General features: G+C 36.0%; 3 protein-coding genes across 3 annotated transcripts; all 3 read right to left on the bottom strand.

The window, feature by feature from the left end:
- Positions 1-640: 640 nt before the first annotated feature.
- On the bottom strand, positions 641-3,950 carry LOC116120989 (probable polygalacturonase). Its single transcript, XM_031406959.1, has 6 exons — positions 3,903-3,950; positions 2,911-3,228; positions 2,610-2,730; positions 2,349-2,523; positions 2,174-2,244; positions 641-1,702 (listed from the first exon to the last, which is right to left on the bottom strand). Exons 1-6 carry the CDS (start codon positions 3,912-3,914, stop codon positions 1,032-1,034), a joined length of 1,368 nt encoding a protein of 455 aa, XP_031262819.1. The 5' UTR covers positions 3,915-3,950; the 3' UTR covers positions 641-1,031.
- A 1,445-nt stretch (positions 3,951-5,395) lies between these two features.
- On the bottom strand, positions 5,396-6,992 carry LOC116120975. Its single transcript, XM_031406945.1, has 3 exons — positions 6,230-6,992; positions 5,889-6,133; positions 5,396-5,728 (listed from the first exon to the last, which is right to left on the bottom strand). Exons 1-3 carry the CDS (start codon positions 6,990-6,992, stop codon positions 5,396-5,398), a joined length of 1,341 nt encoding a protein of 446 aa, XP_031262805.1.
- Positions 6,993-12,092: 5,100 nt separating this feature from the next.
- On the bottom strand, positions 12,093-13,215 carry LOC116120974 (pentatricopeptide repeat-containing protein At4g39530-like). The gene is made up of 3 exons (XM_031406944.1): positions 12,842-13,215; positions 12,459-12,735; positions 12,093-12,401 (listed from the first exon to the last, which is right to left on the bottom strand). Exons 1-3 carry the CDS (start codon positions 13,213-13,215, stop codon positions 12,093-12,095), a joined length of 960 nt encoding a protein of 319 aa, XP_031262804.1.
- Between the last annotated feature and the right edge of the window lie 2,986 nt (positions 13,216-16,201).

The following is a 16,201-nucleotide window of genomic DNA, read 5'->3' as shown; positions in this document are numbered from 1 at the left end:
AAGCCTTTAAATATATACATTATAGTTATATAAATTGTCCAAAGTTTTTTTTTTTTTTTTTTTTTTATCATCAAAGGGGTCTGGACCAACTTGCACGTACCTCAATTAATCTCCGAGGACCCTACAACTATCGACTGGATAAGAACTCTAATGGTTATCCCTATTAGTGCTTGGAAGGCCTCGAACTCAAAAGCTTATAAAACCTTCTTTTACTCTTTTACCATCAGGTCACCCAATGGTGGTTAAACTTAAATCATGCAAAGCTGGTAATCTAACTATTGATATCTTATACTTTGAAATTTAGATTTCCAGAAAGCAATGGATAAGATGATAAGATCAACTCAATTAAGGGGAAATTAAAACCTGCAACTAGATGAGGATAGAATTAAGATATAAGTTTTAGGAGAATAATTTAGTTGTTCCTTTAAAGTAAAGAATATAAGAAGAATCTTCAAACATGGGAAGGGAGCTGGGATTCTTTTTAAGATAAATCAAGTTGGCTTTTATTAAAGATGCAGTGCCTTCCAAGTTAAATGGAGACCAAGCATGAGTCATTGCCAAATTCAATCACACTGGCAATGGCCATAAGGTATTAAATCAAGATCGGATGATATCTAAATATTTTCTTATTTCCAGGCAAATGACTTGGAATTTTTATATCTACCATTTCAACCCAACATGTCAATTCACATAAAATAAAAAATTTTACACTGGAAATTATACTGCATCAAACCTTATAAACAATGAAGGATTTCAATTTAGATAGCTATATGAAAAACAAAAGAAAACAAAAATTATGCAAGTCCCTTTTATGTGGATTGAGCCGACGCTACCAAAAATTTCCTTACACATGAATGAAGATATGAAACTGTACATGTAATCTGCAGATAGTGAAACATGTGAAAATGGGAATATGGCAAAGTATTCTAGACATGTGTCTTATTGGAAAGAATCTGACCTAATTTTTTGAGATGGTAAATGGTAGAAGAAAATGATTTTTCCAAGTGGGATTTTAGTATGAAGAATGATAATCATAATACCGAGGCTCTACCATAAGAATTAATGAGATGAAAGCAAGTCGAGGAGGAAGTATATGAGCTTTCAAGGTCAGAGCACGGTTCAGGGGACACTGACTCTGAAGATCCTTGAACATATGAACATGACCAAATATTGGAAGAGGCAGAATTGATTGATAAGGAAATATTGGATAAGCATATATTGGTTAAGGGAGATTCTTGTATTCCTGTGAAGTTTCCTGCTATTGTAATGTTTTTTCCAATGATATCTTGCAAGGTGATTTGATCAAGAACTGGGAGAGCATTTGGATCAAAGTTGTCGTCGGGATGGGTCCCGCAAAGACTGCTGGCACCAAATGCCCTGTGGATGTTTTGTAAATCAACATCTGATATAATAATCTCTTTAATATAAGCACCTCTACCCTTGGTTGTTCTGAACTCAATGCCATTTAATGAGTTGTAAAGGTGGACCTTCTCCACCAATACATTAGAAATGCCACCAGACATTTCACTACCAAAGGCAATAGTAGAACCTGAAGATGATTGAAGATGGACCTTTCTTATATGTATAGCTGTGGTCGGCCTACCATAAGCAATGCCGTACTCGTCCCAACCACTCTTGAGAGCAATTGCATCATGCCCCATGGCAATGCTGCAGTCCTCAATGCAGACATTATCGGAAGAATCTGAGAGTAACAATAAACTTATGTTAACATTAGACAACAAAATCTTCCAACATGATTGTCCCAAAACACAAATGAGATAGGCAGAATGCGTATAAACAAGTGAAATCATAGGTTATATATTTTGGAAACAAGGGAATGTGAGGGACAGTTCAGCTCCACCTAAAAAAGCAATATGAAATTTGAAATTGTAAACTAGTTTGAAGCTCAGTATAAAGATCTCAGCACTCAACTACTAATTCACTGTACATAAGAACACTTGGAAAGCATATATTCCTTTTTTTTCTACAAAATATCTTCTTCCCTGATTGTCGTTGAGCTTTAAGAAAAAACTCAGAAAGAAAAGACCAAAAAGAATAAAATGATATCTTTATATAAAGGCACTACATGACCTACAAAAATATGCAGTAAGAGACCAAGAGTGAGCAGAAGATGTAATGTGATGAAAATGGGAGTTAATCAATTTTCGCATACCTGGGACTATACCAACTGTGAAAGGGGATTCTGGCGGAGAATAAACTGATATGTTTTGGATGTGTACATTACTGCATCACATAGAATACAATTCTATATTCAGTTCTCTTTGATCAATTAAAAAATCAGTTAAAAATCAAATGAGTACAGAAGTATTGCTTCTCTAAGTACCTACCTGCAATAGACGGGGTGAATGTTATATGCAGGGGCATTTAGGAAAGTAAGATTTGAAACTACAACATGTTCTGATAATATAAATTCCACTAGATGAGGACGACTGTATTTCAATGTATGGGAATTGAACCAATCCCACCAAACTGAGCCTTGGCCATCAATGGTTCCATTATCACCTAGATTGTTCATGTGGAATTTCTTTAGCAACAATTCCAACAGGGAAAACAGTGATCAAACAGAACAAAATTAGTGGTTAACCTACCTGTTATTACCACGTCACGCAACATATAACCATTTATCAAACTTCTATATCTTCCTCCAGGAAGTTCAATCCCTCGACCATACGAGGGTAACGGTTCCACAACATCCCAGTGTGATGGGTCCTATGCCAACAAGAAAAAATTGAAAGACAATTACTAGCCAACCAAATAAGTCCAGTCCAACTGGTTTTGTAATGTTACAAGTATTTTATTGCACTATTTTCACGATGATGCAAATTGCAGATATAAGAGGAACAAGTATTAAAAAGTTCGGAAAAACTAGAAAAGAACAAATGAACCTACCTGAGATCCCAGGATGATAGCACCCTTCTCCAAGAAGAGAGTGAGGTGGCTGGTGAGATTGAAACTTCCAGTGAGCCACCTCCCGGGCGGCACATATAGCTGAGCGCCACCCTTATCAGCAAAGGACTTGAGATAGAAAATGGCATTCTGGAAGGCAAGAGTATTCAATGTTTTTCCATCACCAACAGCACCAAACTCTTGAATTGACACGCTGTGAGGTCTTGGTTCTAATATCAAGTTATAGTCACATTGTCCATCGCTTTCTTCACCATTAACTTTAATAGCATTGCACAATGCCAGCAGCAAGAGCAATGCCACCTGCAAGAAAGCAAAAACAACACAAGCCAATCCATTCTTATTAGAATTCAAACAGACTCAACCTCAATTAATCAGTTAAAACAGAGGAATTGAGGAATTATCTTATGACAATGTACTATATGCGACAAAAGTCAAGTTGTAATCAGACAAAAGAGCAAATGATAAGGGAACAATTAATTTTGCTAGATGAAACAAGGCAACATAATGTGTAAGTTAAACTATGATTTGGTAACTCCAAAAGCAAAGCAAAATAATGCTGGAAAGAAAGAGCCACTAGAAAAAGTTTTAGATTCCAGTGAAAGCAAAACTCTGTTCAGAAGGACAAAAACAAAAGAATAAAATTCCAGAACTGAAGAAAACTAAACAAAATCATATAGAACAAAAAGAAAAATCAAAAAACTCGTTCTACTCCATATAGCAACCACATCAAGGAGCACTTTCAACTGAAACTAATCATGATAACACAACAAAGAGTTCATTATCTGAAGACTGAATTTCACCACAATCTGATAATCCCACCAAAGAAATAAGATACATAGTTAAAAAAAATAAAATTGAAAAGAATAAAATCCAAGCAATCAAGTACTAAAGTTACCCGATTTGTCAACAAATAAGATAGAAAAACTAAAAGAAAAAACAACCCAGAAATTAAATAAATAAATAAACGTACTTACTGGCATCTTCATGAGTCACTGCTTCCGCAACAGTTATTAAAGAGACGAATTTACTATAAAACAACATGAGCTGTAGAATAAAACGCTTAATAGTGTAGCTCCTCAATTCTGTGGGGGGAATCCAGGGGCAAAGCCAAGGAACAAGGCTTAGACCAAAACAATTTATCCAGATTTACCTGATAATAAACAAAATCACATATAAATCTAAACTACAGACAGATGGAAAAGCTGTAAATTAGAATACCGGTTGTTTGGTGGGAGTAGGAGCTGGAGCCACAGCTGCGGCAGAACCATGAAAATGGTTTCTATGTGTTATGTATTTTAGTGAGCTGAGTGCTCCGCTACATCTTGGCAACATTTTTTGGCGATCGTATCGGATTGAAAACAAAGTCCTTTTGAGAATGAAAAAAAGAAAAATGAAATTGAAGGAAGAGGAATGAAGTGAAGTGAAGTGAATGGAGCAGCTGGGTTTGTTTCAATGATTCATACTTGGCGTTCCTGCTCCGTTTCTGATAAGCCCTAAGCCCTTGAGCTTGTTTACAGAGAATGATTGAGAGAACTGAGAAGTGAGAAGTCAGCAAATCTAACTGCAACCAAACAACCAATTTTTAGATATTATTTGCTCTAGATTTAATCCCTTAAGCTAACAGACGTCAGTGAATTGCGTGAAAAGACGAAATGGACCTGTTGGTAACGAAACTAAAGCAACTAACGCGGTGCAATTCGTAGAGAAGTTTAAGTTTGCTATTTTATTTTTCTTGTATTCAATCTTTCCAATTTAAGTTTCGCACTAATAAATTCTCCTGTAAGTTTTTTTTTTTTTTCTTTTAAATCAAATATTAAACGTCAAAGTCTAATTTACCCCTGTCATGTTAAATTCATAATAACGGCCGTCAATACTAAATTGTTTTTCACCCCAAAAGTACAAAATTATATATCAATAATACTTGAAAACCCTGGGCTGTTTCACACTGGAACCAACTGAGCTTGAACCAGAGTTGGTTTTGCCCGGATTTATATATCATACTTTTACACATATTTGATAATATTTTCTACCTGCCTGTAGGCATTGGAACACTTTTATTTCTACAGCAAAAGAGGAGCTTCGCTGGGTGCTATTCCAACAATATCAATAGGGGCTAGGATGAGCACGAGCGAGGCTTGAAAGGGTCCAATACTGTGCACAGGTAGGCTCCAACCATTGAAAATACTGAAACTTGTAACAATGGCCTGAGTGGAAGCTCATTGAAGAGTCTCATCAGCAATGCTACCGATAAGAAAAAGGCGATGGAATTAAACATAATGATCAGCCAGTTTGAATAGAAATAATATTGATTTCCAGTCTGGCAGACAGCATCATTTATGCTAGAATTGTATTCATAGCTTTTTCCACTCTATATCCTTGGATCTTTAAGGCTATGTGGAGCGTTATAGATGCCAACAATGAGGAGATGAGCAATAAGTGATGGTAAACATTGCTTTTGGACTCTTTTTTATTTTTCATGTGGCAAGTGTTCNTTTTTAGCTCTGTACATGCCATCATACACATATCCTATTGCTGACTTCTCATCTGAGTCAACAATCCTCAACAAGCGCATCAATGGACTCACAACTTTGGATATCTTACCCATATCATCCCAAAAATCGTTATCCAAAATTATGTCAATAACATATTTGCCTTTATTACTTTTTTCATATCGAGAATCGACAAATGACCTATCTGTCACCATGGCTTGCAAGTCATGTTTGTGCTCATGAATGCTACTCATTGCAATGAAAGTTGTAGCAAAACGGGTTGCAGCCGGACGAACAATTTCTTTCCAACCCTGTTCAATTGATAAATAATAAATGTTAGTCAATTATAAAAAATGCATATTGTGTTATGACTTGACAAGAACATAAGTTAAAGGTATATTACCTGTCTTTTCCTCAACCAAGCTATCAAAAATGTATGATTATATATAAACTTCATCACCTCAGAAGCACGTCTCGCAGATAAACTATGTGATCCATCTCAGCTATGTCTTTTAACACCAAATTTATGCTATGTGTTGCACAGGGTGACCAAGTAATACTTGGATATTTCTCAGACAACATTCTTCCAACAACTTTATAATTGGATCCACTGTCTGAGACAAAATGGACAATACTATTTGGTCCAATCCATAAAGCTACCTCCTCAAACATCTTCAACAATGTCCCAGCATCCTTCACAACATCTGAAGCATCAACTGATTTCACAAAACAAACTCCCTTAGGACAATACACCATAAAATTGATCAATGACCTATGTGAATTATCAGTTCAACCATCAGCCATTAAGGTACATCCAACATTTTCCCAAATCTTTTTGTAACTATCAACAAGAAGCTGCACTTCCTTCTTAGCATCTCTTAACAAATTGACACGCAAAGCATGATAATTTGGGTGTTTATACCCAGGCCCAATTGTGGCTATAGCATCCACCAAAGGCTGAAAATAAATTGAATTTACAGCATTAATTGCGATACAAGCATCATAAAAGAATCTTCCAAAAGCCATGTCTGCTCTCCACGTAGTATCTTTTCCAGCTAAACAACTCCTAATTGATGGTTGAGATCCACCAATTGTCCTTGGAGCAAAATAATCACCAACCCCAATAGATTTGTTTCTCTTTGATTTGTCTAACATTGTACTTTGTTTTTGACTGCCAAACCTACCTTCATTTATGTGAATTCCTGATGGACGAAACTCTTCACTATCTTCATTTAACATATCTCCCTCAAATACATGTACGGGAGCACCGTAGGGAGTATTATACTTGTTAGAATCAGTCTTCTCTTTATTCTTTATCCCAATGTCTTTTAGTGATTCTCTCATGGAGTATTGAACATCAAAAGAAACTTTTTTACAAGCACCAACATCCCCCTTTGTTCCAGCTAGATGTTGTTTCATTCTAAAAATACCTCCTCCTCTAGTTACTTTCCCACAGTGAAGACATCTTAATGTCTTCCTTCCATTTGGATCTATACCCTCAATAACATGTGCCCATGTTATATTAGTCATACATCTACTAGATTGTGAAGAAGACCCAGAGCCAGATGTTGCCATTGTCTATTTTTAATCTTTATCTACCTATAAGCTATCACACAAGAAATAACAACAATTATCACTCAACCAATTGCAAGTTCACCGCTGTGTAATCTCAAGATAAATGCAAATAACTAAAGCCATTACTGTCTATAATGAAGACAATAACTAAAGCCACCAAAATATATATATATATATATATATATCTTGTCCTCTAAATTTACGCTACTATATTGTTTATTTTATAAAATAAAATCTCGGCCAGCAACCAAATAAATGCATGGCAAAAATGGGACTATGTACTTTTCATTTTAGTTTCTTTTAAGAGTTAAAAGAATATAATATTTTGCAAACTTTTATACACATAAATCCAAATGCCTAAACTTATGAAAAAAGTTCAGGTTCAGGTTCAGCTGCTGTGGAGTGGGCCTGAGCTTAAACAATTAAAGCAAGAATGTAATCTCATTACCATTTAAGTCAAATAAATCTAATAGAGTTAGCATATATACATTCACATGCATGCATGATTTTATTGTGACAGTTGAATTTGATACCGTTAGAACTTTTAATACCAATTCTATCTTGGGAACATTTATTAATTTACCATTTTATTATAATATTAATGTGATTGATATTTTAATGTTAACGTTTTAATTGATTATTGAATGGAGTAAAATGGTAATGAAATTGAAGTTTCCAATAAATGTTACTATATATATTAACTTCCTTTGTTGCTTACTGGCTATAAGNAAAAGTGAAAAAGAAAAAGTTGATAAAATGATTCCAATTTTCAATGAAGGTGTATTGAGTTATGCATTGTTCATATTCCTTTTTTTCCAGGAAATTTTCTTTTGGCACCCTAATTATAGGAAGGCGAAGAATAGATAGAGAAATAATCAAGACGAAAACAAGTAGAATGATGTAGCCAGGAAATTTCCATAAGCTTTATCATAAAGAAATTAAGCTTCTGAGATACTTCCTCAAAGTTTGCATCAGCAAGCAAGACTAAATGTGATTGCTGGATATTGTTAGGAAAGATACACAAGAAATGATGTAACACTTCATTCAACGATGTGCAAAGAGGGATAATATCACACAAGCAATTTCCTTTTATCTTCATTCAACTTTATCTCAATTGCTTTGTTTATTTTTTTCACAACCGTTTGAAATTGCAATCAATAAAGGCCAAAGTGAAGATACTCAGTGGTTTCGTGGAATTTTCCTCATACGCTCATGTTGAGGAAAGCAATAAATTGAATTGCCTTTTATTAAAGTATATATGTATATATTTTTTCTTACCTTTCTTTTTTCAATATAAAAAATTCCAATAATGCATAAAATTTAATGAACAAATTTCAGAAGTTGAGTTGTTGATGAAAACTGTAGTGTTCTTCTTTCATATTTTTACCGTAAACAAGTTACTTCACCTTCAAACATATCTATAAATATTAAGGATATGATTAAAGCCTTTGATTTGACCACCCTTCTAATCATATAAGCTAAAATGCATTGGTTGAATAAATGTTGTTTTGTGTTGGTTTCAAGGATCTGTGAGAAGAAAGGATAAATGTTCATGAAGTCTTTTTCTCAGTTTGTCTCCGCGTTTCTGAAAATATTGCAAGATTGTGGCCTAAACTTACCATCATAAATAGATGGTTACACACCCATATGCATGCTGTTTCCGGTGAAACCAATGCCAAGATGTTTTATTATACGTCTTGTTTTAGATAATCTTGACCAAATGATAATTTGAGCCTACTTGAAAGTGTATAGTTCTAAAATTTGTCTTAAATATAGTCACAAAGCAATATTCAAGTCTGGTACCCGGACTTAACCTTCTCCCTTAACTCTTCTAACTTGGCATATATGTCATCATTTTGTGGATGTTGTTGATTGCCTGCATAGAATTTGTGGACTTTACCTTGTACAGAAATCCAACTATATCTTGGTTCCTTTTTGACACCTTTCTCTTTTTGTTGAAAGGATAAAACACCTACCACTAGACCAAAAGCTAAAACTAATAGCCAAGGCGCAACTTTATTTCCTTATACACTTGGCAACGTAGAGCCCCATCTTTACTTAGTGGGTGCCCAGAAGGTGTTGTGCCATAAGCACCGTAGGTAGGGCGGTCAGTCTCGATGCCAGTCCCCCATAAGACTGGCCTAAGTCAAAGGGAGCTCACTCCCATACCAGTTGAAAGGATCAAATGCTTAACACTAGGCCAAAAGCTATAGCTAATAGCCAAGGCGTAGCTTTATTTCCTTATACACTTGGCAGCACCTCATTTTTACATGGTGGGTGCCCAGAAGGTGCTACGCCATAAGCACTGTAAGTAGGGCAGTTAGTCCCCATGCTAGTGTTGAAATAGTTGTGAACTAGGGTAAATCGTGCGTATATTTCTTTCTCTTTACTCAATTGATATTTGTGTGTGTTTTCAGTCTTGATTTTGTATTACTCTAAATTGTTTCAATTAGTATCAAAGCCTTTAGGTTTGTTTAGGTTGTGATTTAGAGATGACGGGCTTAGAGGTTGAAATTGAGAAGTTCGAGGTAAACGCTTTGAGCTTTGGAAATTGCGGATGGAATTTCTATCGTTGATAGGGATTTATGGGGTGCAATTGAGAATGATAGGCCAATAGTTGGGATAGTCGCTACTATGACGAGTGAAAAGTCTAGAATTACAGTGTCAACTATGCTTGGGTTTGTACCTATAATGGCATCTGGAGGAGAATTATCAGCGGCTGATCGTGTCGTACTTGCAGAATGGGACAAGGTGGATCAAAAAGCCAGAGGTTTAATCTGCATCTACCTTGAGGACTTCGTTCTAACAAATGTGATGGATCAGGATAAGGCTATGGGTTTATGGAAGAAGTTAGAAAATATGTATCTAAGTCTTTGTTGAACATGTTGTTCCATCGCAAGAAACTCTATAATCTATATATGCATGATAGTGATTCTTTTGCTGCACATTTGGATGAGTTTAATACACTGGTAAATCAACTACTGGCGATACTATTTTAGTTATTGTAGATTGACTCACAAAATACAACAATTTTCTCACTCTCAAACACCATTACACTGCAAAGGATGTGGCAGCCTTGTTTGCACAAGAAATCATACGGCTACATGGGTTTTTGCACACCATTGCTTTCAATCGCGATTGTGTTTATGAGTCTTTTTTGGAAAGAGTTGTTTAGGCGATTTGGCACCCATCTTCTTATGAGTTTAGATTATCACCCCCAAAACAAACAGCCAATCTGGGGTACTTAACAGATGCTTGGAAACTTATCTTTGCTATTTTGTGAGTGGTTAGCCACGACAATGGCCAAAATGGGTACATTGGGAAGACTATTGGTTCAACACTACCTACAGTAGTTCTACAAGAATGACACCTTTCAAGGCACTTTATGGCCGAGACCCACAAGCTCTCCTGAAGTATACTGACAACAGTTTTGTGGTAGACGAGGTGAACCAACAATTACAAGATCGCAATTTCATATTGCAAGAATTGAAGGACAACCTCACTAAGGCTCAAAACTGCATGAAGATCTATACTAATGGGAAATGAAGGGAAGTAACTTTTGAGGTGGGTGAGTTAGTTTATTTGAAACTCCAACCTTATCGCTTCCACTCCTTAGCCATAGAGATGGCAATAGGCCCGATATTTTCGGGTACTCGGCCCGGCCCAGACCAAAAATGTTGGGCTTTACCCGATGTTCGCGGGCTTGGGCTTGGGCCTGGGCCTAATTTTAAGGCTCGAACTCGGGTACGAGCTGGGCCTGGGTATGTCATTAGGCCCGGCCCGGCCCGAAAATTTTAGTATTAATTATACTAAATTACCCTTATACTATATATTTAATTACAAAATTATCCTACATATATATACTCATTTTTTCCAAACCCTACATGGATGGATGGATGCACTTTGTGGAAAGTTATTTATATATTTGGTGAGTATTCAAAAATAAATTAATATTTAAAAATTGTTTCTAGAATTAAAAAAAAAAAATTACAATTTATTAATATTTAAAAATTCACATTATAAAAATGGGCGGACTTGGGCTGGGCCTGAGGTTACAAAAAACCTGTCGGCTTAGGCTTGGGCTTTACCTGTCATACCCGTGACAGGCCCGGGCCGGGCTTTGTCCTTTGTCATGAGGTCGGGCTTGGGCCTGGGCCAAGGGGTACCTAGTCCCGGCCCAGCGCATTGCCATCACTACTTAGCCACCAAATTTAATGAGAAGTTGAGTCCAAGGTATTATAGCCCTTATGTGATTTCTGACAAGATAGGTTCAATCGCCTATTGGCTAACACTACCACCGACAACCTGTATTTATAATGTGTTTCATGTTTCCCAGCTCAAGAAGGCTAATGTCCCTTTACATACTACCCAGCCCCTACTAGACAACCTTGATGAGAACCTGATCCTAAATGTGAAACATGAAGAAGTATTGAAAATACATCGGTTATTGAATGGAGACCACGAAGTCCTTATCAAGTGGAAAGGACTGTGTCATTGTAAAAACACATAGGAAGACTTTACCACTCTCAACCGTCAGTTCCTTCTTTCCACCTTGAGGACAAGGTGGCTTTTCTTGGGGAGGGTAATGATGAGACCATCAAATTTGTGCTGTATAATAGGAAGTCCGAGAGAGGCAAGTAGGGGATTATGGGGTTGTGACAAGAAGATTCAGCTGAGTACGGTGCTAAAAATTAGTTATTGGGTGGATCAATGGCAGTAATTGGTGGGAAATGAGAAGAATTCTGTTAGATAGAAAAAATAATAAAATGGAGGCAAAAAGGGAAGAAAGGATATCAGGAAAATTGGAAGGGAAAACAGGGGAGGATGCTGACCCTCGAAGTTCAGCCTGGTTCTTAATCTTTTCCTGCCCGTTTTTTTATTTTTCTTTCATGTTTGCATTGAGGTTGGCTAATTCCTTCTTGGTATAGCTTTTATCCTCTTCTTTTGTTAATGTATATATAAAGATAAGTTCTTCAATTCTGGTGTTTCCCGTTGATTAGCCTTATGTTCTTATTTTTATTGCTTAAAAGTGTTTGCTCTCTGCTTTATCTGAATTGATTGAGGAGTGGGTTCCAACACATGCCCAGTTGCTCCATCTTTCTAAAGAGTCGAACGACATCCTCTGAGACCATGTTGCGCATAACCCGATATCATAGCTGTCCATGAGACAGTATCAGGGTTAGAAATCCATTCAAAGATTCTTTCAAAGACCTTCTTTGCCTCATTTACACTGCCACATTTTGCATATATGTCCACCAGAGCATTCTTTATGCACTTGTCCTTGTCCAACCCAGCCTTGCACAAAAGACCATGAATTTGCTGTCCGTACTCAAGAAAACAAAGCCTAGAATAAGAAACCAACACACTAGAGAAGGTAAACTGGTTGGGTCTAAAACCTTCTTCCCTCATCTGTTAAAAAATAGCCAATGTTTCCTCTTATTCCGAGCATTGAGAGTGAGCAGTCACCAGGGTTGTCCATGACACCATATCTCTCTCCTCCATCTCGTAAAAACTCTTTTTTCTGTATTCAGGAGCTCCACATTTGGCATATGCATCAACAGTTGCATTACAAACACTAATAACCATCATATCACGACTAGACTTCAAAACCATCCCATGAACTTCCTTCCCGAAATGTAAATACTTAAAATCAGCAGTGGCATTGAATATACTACAATATGTATAGACATCCGATTTTATATTATTATGACGCATTCTTACATAGAGTTCCAAAGCTTCTTGGCTACAACCATTTTGTGAATAACCGGAAATCATGGCACTCCATGCAAAACTACTAAAATTTGGGTCAAAATAGCTCTTGCTTCATGTGGAGTCCACATTCCAAATACCGATCAATGGGAGCTGTCCCCACTTGCACATCAGACTCTACACCCAACTCAAGGGAAACAGACTGAACTTCTTTCCCTTTGTCCATATCACCAAATTGCCCTACGGCTTTTGAAATACTAATTATTGTATATATATTCGGCCTGATTCCTTCATTCTTCATTTGAAGGAAATGATCAAATGATTCCAAATGCAGTCCATTTAATGTAAAACCCGAAATAATTGCATTCCAAGAAACTTGATTATGTTTTGTCAAGGTATCAAAAACCTTATTCGAGTCCACAATACTCCCCAAATTTGCATGCATGTTAAGAAGAGATGTAGCAAGAAAAGTATGAGAATGAAAGCCTTTTATAACAAACTGAGCATGCACCATTCTACCAATTCAATACTATTGAAGTGAAGCTAAAACAGTGCCGTTGGATATTAATTCAAACACTGCCGTTCCAAGCCATCTTAAGAGTCAATCCTAGCCATTGCTTTCAACCCAATCTGACGGCCATCATCTACCAAACAGGTCAACCTATTTAAGCAAAAAAAATTGGGCAGATTCACTCCTTTGACTTTCCACAATAGTGCTTCTGCTAAGGTTTATTCAAATCAGTTCAATTCTTGTAATCTTCAGTGATTTGTGTAATCGTGTATTATTGTGAATTTTCACAAGTGTACGAAATCATGCAAGTAATAAAGTGTATGAATATAGATGTCGAACCCAGGAGAATTACTACTATCAATTACCAAAATTAACTATCCTATTGCTATTTGATTAACCCAAATTTTATCAAGAAAAATTAAATTAAAAAAATAACAATTGAAATTAAAAGAAAACTGAAAAGAAAACAACTAATAAATCTTTGGTTTTAATGCAAGATGATTAGACATAGGGCATAGATTTCACACCAACTCTTATTCTTATATATGTATTGATTACTTATTCTAATTTTATTAAGCTCTTCCTAAAGGTCAAACTCCCTAAATTTCCAATAACTTTCTCTCGAACAATTATCAATTATCTCTAATTAGATTTAAGCAATTGGAGATCATTACGCTCTATGGAGTTTACCAAAACCTCACAAGTCGCGGTATCATATCTCTAGTGTTTGCTCAACCTACGGTTTTACTGTCATAGACCAACTAAATATCATCTCTCGATCTCAACCTAGTCCATTAGTTCATTCAATACGTGGGCTCTTAAGAATCAAAAGCATTAGGCATAATAATAAAACTTAGGAAGAAATTTTAATAAAAACCAACATAAATAAATCAACACATAATCAAGAGATTGGGCTACATCTTAGCCCTAGTGAAAAATTTAGTTCATAATCAATATGAAAGAAACAATCATCTTTATTAAAATAATCAACATGAGTTCAAGAAAGAAATAAGAAGACTTCTCTATATTGCAAATCAAAAGCTCCAAAAATTATGTCACTTTGATCTTCACTTGTGTTAGGCTCCTCTAATTCTCCCCAAAGAATCCCAAAAATAATGTTAAAAGACTTCTCTTTATATCTCACAAGGGTTAGGGTTTTATTTTCTTTAATTCTATTTAGTTTAGGACTCTTAACCCTATTTTCCTAATAAAAAATGGAAGAAAAATTCCTAACTGTCATGACTGTACCCCAACACTGTGCTTCGGCATGGTCAATTCTGGACAAAGTGTGTTGCGGCACAGTGATAAGTCTTCTTCTTTAATCCAAAACTCGCATCATTCCTCAGCACTCCAAAGATGGTGATTTGTTAGTATGATAACAATGGAATCTGGAGAAGTGGTAAGCATATGAAATGTATCCCTTTGAATCAGCTTTCCAATAGTCAAATAATTGTCTTAATCCACGGTCTATAGCTCGAGTTATTGTCAAAACACTGAGGTGTGCTCAAATTGGAGCGTAATCTAGAAATTCCTCTTTACTTCAAAGCTCCATAACTCCTTCAATTCAACTCCGATTCTTGATCCGTTTGTTTCTACTCTTCATTCATTCCATTGCTGACATGATTCTTCATCTAAGCATAACATTTAGCACTAAAAACCTAAAAAACACTCAAACACACCCGTGATCCCATAAAAGGCAATTATGAAAATATTAAACAAATTTACCAACTTAAGCCTAATTTCTCATAAATAATCCCCATAAACCACTAAGTAAATGTGTATTTTCAAGCTCTTATCATGTATTGGGGGTTTATTTGTCCTTTTATGGCTGAGAATCAGGGTTAGATTTCTCATAGGAACGGGGTTACAATTTAGGATTTGAGGGAGTTAGCAGTGTGTGATTATTGTGTAATTAGGAGAAGTTTTACATCTTGAATCTCTTGATCTTTAGTGCAGTGAGCCCCAAGTTTACTAGAGCTCAACGTGGATAGATGAACCATGGTAAAAGTTTAGTGTGTGTTGTTATGCCTCTTTTTCATTCTTGATTCTTAATCTGTAGTTGTGTGGTTTATTTTGTTAGTTTAGGAAGTTGACAATTTCATGTTTAACATATCAGTGGTATCAGAGCCCATGTTTGGGGGTTTGTCAATCTTAGGGTTTCTGTTCTTGAAATCTAGTGTTGTCAATTTTTAAGGGTTTCTTGTTAAATAGCCTCGAGGTAGTCTAGGGTTAGTAAATCCTTAAATTAGCATTATCAATTTCTTAGATATAGAAATCAATCTTGATTTCTTATGAGTCTTCTTAGGTTTCTTTGGTTAATCAAGAACACAAACACTTTAAACCACCATGAGTACAACTCGAGTCGAGATCGCCCAGTACAATGAGAAGATTGACTTTAATAGTTGGAAAAAGAAGATGAAGGCACTATTGTCCCACAACAAGGTGGCACTCGAATTGGAAAAAGAAGCAACTAAATGGTCTGAGGAGAAATTGAAGATGAAGGCAAAGGTTGATAAGGAAGCTTACAACCTCATCATGCTAAATCTATCAAACAACGTTTTGAGAGAGGTAGATGGTATTGAGACACCAATTGCTCTCTAGGATAAGCTCAAATCCCTTTATGTTTTACAGTCTGCACCTAATTTAGCATATTTGAAAGTTGTGTTATTTTCATATAGAATGGATAGTTCTAAGACTGTGGAGGAAAACCTAGACAAGTTCTTGAAAATAACCCTAGTTCTTAAGGGTACTGATCATGAACTCAATGAATCTAATTTAGCAATGATCTTGTTGAACTCACTTACAGAAGAATATCATGTTGTAAAAAAATGCTTTGCAATACATTGGCACAGTCCCTAGCATTGATTTAATTGTCTTAGGTCTAAAGGCTAGGGAACTAGAACTTATGGTTCAAAAGAGGAATGGGAATAACTTGTTTGTAAAAGCAAAGGGAGAATCGAGATAGATGGGTTAGGAATAAAAAGACTGG

Source organism: Pistacia vera, unplaced genomic scaffold, assembly GCF_008641045.1.
Source record: "Pistacia vera cultivar Batoury unplaced genomic scaffold, PisVer_v2 Contig954, whole genome shotgun sequence".
NCBI lineage: Eukaryota > Viridiplantae > Streptophyta > Magnoliopsida > Sapindales > Anacardiaceae > Pistacia > Pistacia vera.
Note: the sequence above shows the minus strand (reverse complement) of the source record. Positions and strands in the feature narration are given on the sequence as shown.

Excerpts from the sequence above, each read along its gene's own strand:
- LOC116120989 (XM_031406959.1), bottom strand. Across the intron at positions 2,731-2,910 it reads CTATCATCCTGGGATCTCAG|GACCCATCACACTGGGATGT; the intron begins GTAGGTTCATTT and ends TTGTTGGCATAG. Across the intron at positions 2,245-2,348 it reads ATTCACCCCGTCTATTGCAG|TAATGTACACATCCAAAACA; the intron begins GTAGGTACTTAG and ends TATGTGATGCAG.
- LOC116120974 (XM_031406944.1), bottom strand. The coding sequence starts at position 13,215 with ATGGTGCATGCTCAGTTTGTTATAAAAGGCTTTCATTCTCATACTTTT. Across the intron at positions 12,736-12,841 it reads GGGACAGCTCCCATTGATCG|CCAAGAAGCTTTGGAACTCT; the intron begins GTATTTGGAATG and ends AAATGGTTGTAG. Across the intron at positions 12,402-12,458 it reads TGGTGTCATGGACAACCCTG|ATGAGGGAAGAAGGTTTTAG; the intron begins GTGACTGCTCAC and ends ATTTTTTAACAG.